This window comes from Pyrus communis, chromosome 15 (genome assembly GCF_041283825.1).
Source record: "Pyrus communis isolate YQ-2024b chromosome 15, ASM4128382v1, whole genome shotgun sequence".
Lineage (NCBI taxonomy): Eukaryota > Viridiplantae > Streptophyta > Magnoliopsida > Rosales > Rosaceae > Pyrus > Pyrus communis.
The window spans coordinates 23,471,590-23,477,426 of NC_142579.1; the positions used below are offsets into that span (position 1 = coordinate 23,471,590).

General features: G+C 37.0%; 1 protein-coding gene across 1 annotated transcript; it reads left to right on the top strand.

The window, feature by feature from the left end:
* The first annotated feature begins 2,610 nt into the window (after window positions 1-2,610).
* Window positions 2,611-3,488, top strand: LOC137730482 (transcription factor HEC2-like). Its single transcript, XM_068469474.2, has one exon. It carries the CDS (start codon window positions 2,611-2,613, stop codon window positions 3,418-3,420), a length of 810 nt encoding a protein of 269 aa, XP_068325575.2. The 3' UTR covers window positions 3,421-3,488.
* The last annotated feature ends 2,349 nt before the right edge of the window (window positions 3,489-5,837 follow it).

Below are 5,837 nucleotides of genomic sequence, written 5' to 3' on the forward strand. Positions count from 1 at the left end.
GACGATGTTTCCACCACCACAACCCTTAAATACGCAATGCAGGGTTGACTCTGCCAATTCACCAAAACTGCATAAAAAAGACAAATGTGGAAAGTTGTACTTGTTTGTAAAGTTGAATTTTTGAGAGGGCTTTTGTATGCACCATCGCTAAGATTCCTCTCTCTCTCTCTCTCTCTCTCTCTCACTGACTAATTTTCAACAAATACGGAATTCAATCTCTTCTGTTGCTTTCAGTTTTCATCAACAAGTATGAAAAAGGTTTCTTGAGCAATAATGTTAATGTGATAAGTTAAGGCAAGACAATCTGAAAGGAAGCACTTCTACAATTGCTTTTGGCTTGTGCGTTTGAGGTGCAAGTTTTATACTTTTTTTATGTGTATAGGCTGAGAATATCACACAGACAGAGAGAGTGATAGCTTCTTTAGCTTGTACAGAAAAATTGGGACCACTTTCTCAGCAATTTTTATTATTTCTGCTCAAGATTCTTTGCAGTTGATAACAATGGATTTGATTTATACCACTCCAAATTGTTCAATTAATTTCTATTTCTCAATGTCCGATCTTTTTCTTTAACACTATTTTTGTAGCAAATCAATTGTTGTAATGATTCAAGATTAAATGATAGTAGTTATTGATATGATGGATAGTAATAGTTTGGAACGACATAGTGTAATGAGTATATTTGCTACAACGCTATTTAAAAATATTGTTATAGTAAGATAATTATTCGAGATTATCTACTAGAAAAAAAAAAAAAAAAACACCTTTCTAACTCCAAAGGGTATTCTATTATTAAGCAATGAGATTTTCTACTAATTATATAATACATAAAAGTATAATAGAAATATCAGTTCAATTCGATTATCTAATATGGTAGAAATATTGAATGGTTTACGAACCGTGGCATGCAAAATTACCTTTTAACTTTTCCCCGGCTTCACTGTGCTGATTTTTTGAGTCAGGCATCTCGATCTTCTGCCTAGCATGCCTTTTACGTCGACGTCAAATTTAATAATCTTAATTAGTTACCATGTCTATGGAAACTGAAAAGGAATTGCAGAGTATAAAGTTTATTACTATTACTTCGCAAGGAAGACATTTAATAGTTTACCAGTGACAAAAGAGAAAAAGAAGCAGAAAAATGGTGAGTTGTTTTCTAGGGTAGCAAGGCAATCGGCATCACCGTCAGCTTCTAATCCAACTTGGAAAGTGTGCCAAGAAAAGCAGTGAGAGGAGAGACAGACTACTAAACAGCACTGCACACCAGGATAATACAATCTCCAGGAATCATGATCAAGCCACCGACAGCGACTCCACCCACCGGAATACTCCACCGCCGGTGACTTCTCCCGGTGACAATCACACTCTTGATTCGTTACGATATTAAAACTGCTATAGCTAATTCTATGAGCAGAAAGATTATTAAGTGCTACCAATTGTATACCATAATGTGTTTAACTTTAACTTCTTGTGATATTAAAATTGTTATAGCTAATCTTTTTGAGAATTTTTTGTATTATGAGTTGTATTATTGTATACAATAATGTGTCTATTTCTTATCACGTGACAATATACATATAATAACTCATTTTTTTGTTATACATGAATCATAATTTAATACATATGCGTAAACTTTTCTTATGTACTTATAATCCATCAATTATATTGAACGTTTAAAATGAACAACTGGTTATACTAAGAAGCGAAATATATTATACTGAAACTGTTGAACTCTAAGAAGATGGATTATTCTATGTGTTATCTGACACAGTTCATGTGACTGGGTACCTAATTGATCTTTTTGTGTTCCATATAGTGAAAATTTTAAGGCAAAGCAAAGACCTTTGAGTCAAAGAAATCATATAACAGTTCTAAGTTCATGCACCTTCTTCAACTATCCCATTGAAACAAGTCCATCAACTTAGTGGACAATAATTTCAAAGTTCCAAAACTCTACCCTTAATCTAATGAGAAAACTACTCTGTGGATCTTTGACCATTTGTTTTGATTCAGAACTCGGATGATTCAATGGTAGAGATATCCCTACACAATGGTGAGCAACTGTGTGAAACGGGTTACTTTCACATGATGTATAAATTCAATAATGCAATATCATGTGAAAAGAAACTTAAATACTACATTATATTATTGAATTAAAATGACACAGTAAACTCGCTTCATGTAAGTTGTTGTCCAAGATGATGGGCAGTCTCAGATACATTAATGCATTCATAAATGATTTTTTAGATTTTTCTACAGGTTTCCATAGATATATAAAATAATGGTCACTCAGAACTTGCTATATAAAGTCCTTCCCACTTACAAGTGAAGCCTGCTGGATTCTGTAAATTGGAGGTTTTCTCAGTATTTAAATCAATTCTCACTTCCACTATTTTATTCACTTCCTTTCAACTTTTCGCCATCCTCCTTATCCCTGTCACTGCACCAATCCAACCCTAAACAAAGTTCCCCCACGGCCCCCCACCACCACCCCCCCCCCCTCAAAACTCATCACCTCCACCCCATACCTCTGCCTCCTTTGTTTCTCACATTATTTCCAGCCTGCTCTCTCTCTCTCTCTCTCTCTCTCTCTCTTTCGTCTGAGAAGCCATGGATGTTGACATGCTCAAATCATCATCATCAGCAGGTGATCATCATCATCACATGGACATGATGACGATGATGATGCAAATGCAAAAACAGCAGCACTCTCCTGATCAGTTCTGCAGTGACTCTTACCCTAACAACAACAACAATCCCACGTTTCCAGAGATAGATTTTAATTGGGTTTCAAATCCAAACCCAAATAATCATGAATCCATTTCTCCAGTACCAATTTTCCATAATCCAAATGCAGTTCCTCCACAACCCGCATTGCTAAATCCTGCATTACCCTCTTCTGTTTCCTTCATGGGAAACCCAATCCAAGAACCCTTAACTCCAAGACTAAGTAAGCCTTCTGGTATTAGTCCTACAGGACTATCAGTCCTACCCAGTACTTCATACGAGAAGAGAAACTCCATGGCTGCAATGAGGGAGATGATCTTCAGGATTGCAGCAATGCAGCCCATTCAGATAGACCCGGAGGCGGTGAAGCCGCCAAAAAGGAGGAATGTGAAGATTTCGAAAGACCCACAGAGTGTGGCTGCGAGGCACCGGAGGGAGAGGATAAGCGAGAAGATCAGAATCCTGCAGAGACTTGTTCCTGGTGGGACTAAAATGGACACTGCTTCTATGTTGGACGAGGCCATACATTATGTGAAGTTTTTGAAGAAGCAAGTGCAGACTCTGGAGAGAGCTGGGGCTGATAGACCAGTCGGCCTTGGATTCCAAGGGAGTGGCAGTCAGTTGGGTAATGTGAATTACTCTGGTTTTTTAAGGCCTTCTCAGTTGGTGGGTTCTGTGCAGATGCTTAGATGATGGGAAACTTGTTGAAATTTGAAATATCATGTACTATTGAGTGATTGTTGTGTACGTTTGAGAGATTGTTTCCGAGGGGAATGTGAATTAGTTGTTGATTTGTAGTTGTTACTTGTTATTTTTTAAGGGAAAATTTGATGTCTGCATGCTTTTAGAGGTTGCATTAATCCATGCAGAACACTATTTACAAAACCAAATGTCCTAACAAGTTCAAGTGTAAATATATGTTAAAAGAAATGAAAAATAAAAATGGTGTTGCCCCAGCAGTCAATCCATAGCAAACAAGCATAAACTAATCATCTCAAAGATCGTTTTTCAGCAGCAGAATCAACCAAAACGAAGCAGCATCTTCCCAAATATTTCTTCCTTGTCCCGAAACTCAAACAGACCAAGTGCATGAGCAAATGTATTGCCTTGCTTAAATTGAAATGAGACCTCCTCTATATCCATCTACGTACCCATTTTTATGTCACCAAGAAGATTACTAATGTTGCCAAAACATTATTCCGATCCCTGAGGAGAGAGATCACCTCTTGCGAACCAGATTCAATAATAACAAATAGTAACTCTTACAGTCAACTGCCAAAAGAAGAGTTGTTTATCCCATCCCATTCATTCTCATACCGATTCACGGCTTCTATGACTCTAGGTATGTAGTAAACATGCAAACATGCCATAAATTGAGAGAGATTATAAATTGCAAGATCTTGAAGATGAACTATATATATACTAAGAACAGTAAATAAAAGACCACTGATGGATGATGATTATAGTCTTTATTACTCTACTGATGATAGTGCTAATGTGGCAATGACTAATGAGGTGCATGTTGAACAAGCTTTCTGTGTGTCTAAAGACTCCAAACCATGGTCAAACTCAAAAGGATATTATATCATACGCCCAAAAAGTTGACAAGTGAAGTCTGGATGGTGGGTTATCTCGCTATCCCCGTTCAAACCCGAACTTAGACAAAACCCTTGATCATCAACTGATGCTGAATTCAACCATTTTTGCTTCAACATTTTTGTTCGCCCATAAAAGTTTGACGAGTAGGTGGGCCGCGGCGCGGCGCCCGGGGGGGGGGGGGGTGGTTGTGGAACAGCTAACAACCCGGTCTCTTGTATGCTTTTAGCTGTCATATGTGTGAATAACAATACCCTTATTTTATATTTTCATTAAGTAGAACGTAAGTTTTTGTGGTATACACTAGTATAAATATTTTAAATTGATGATTGGGTTCGTTCATTGTATGTTTCTAGGGTCGAGGAGTGTATTTGTAAAAATTATCAAAATCGGAGTTGAAATTGACCGTTAAATCGTGATTTTTTATTGTAACTATCAAAAGATTTCTTTTCGTTACCTAATTTTAATTAAGGCTTTTGCGCAACAGAACCATTATAGAAAGTCCACCCAAGAATATCCCGTAGGGTATTGGGCAATCCAATCCCCCAACCCCCAAAAAAATGCTCTAGCCCTACCTAATCAACTGGGCTCCAAGAAAGCCCGACACCACAGCCCAAGCCCAAATCGCCTGACCCATTGATTTTTTTTTTGGGGGGGGGGGGGACTTACGTCAGGCTGATGTTAGCCTGGCGTTAGCCACCATTTTTTATAAGCAGACTGGAGTCATCCACCATTTTTTTAAGCAGGCGTGTGAATCACACATGGGAGAAGGGCTAGTAGCCTGACAGGAAAACATGATTGGCACTCATCGGGTAGGCGCACTTTCCCAACAACTAGGTGACTTGGCGTAATCTGGATCATTGAAATTTTCAGATTAATGGTCCAGATTTTTAGGCTTAAAAAAGAAAAAAAATTCAATTTTTACCGTTGGCATACGTGTCAAAATCTAGGCTGTTGGATTACAATTTTTATTTTTATTTGTAATCCAACAGCCCATATTAATTAAGTTAATAAACAATATTAAAAAATGCAAAAAAAAGAAAAAGAAAATATAATACTTAACCATGCTCTTCCAGCTTACACTATATTTCAATATTATCAAATAGTTTCAGTTTGGTATGTTAAAAATCTTATCAAAATTCTTACATAATTATGACACCTGGTGCTACGGGATTTGTTAAAAATATACTTGAAAATCTATCCACAAAAATTGTACTTTCGGATAATGACATATGGTGTGACAAGATTGTCTTCTATCCGGAATTAAAAATAAAATTATCTTATTATTTAAAAAAAAAATTAATAATATTAATACCAATAGCTTGGGCTATTCAGTTTAGGAGTGGAGATCCACTTGGGCAGTTATTATTCACTAAATGCAGTTACTGTTCACTTTGGGGGATTGGTTTGCCTATAACCTAGGGGATTGTTTAGGAGTGGAGTTGCTCTTATGGGTCGTCAGGCAAAAGTTTACTCAGTATGCGCCATTTTTTTTCTTTGTCGCCAATGTTTGC

Bases quoted from the DNA above. Each gene is read 5' to 3' on its own strand.
- LOC137730482 (XM_068469474.2), top strand. From the start codon at position 2,611: ATGGATGTTGACATGCTCAAATCATCATCATCAGCAGGTGATCATCAT.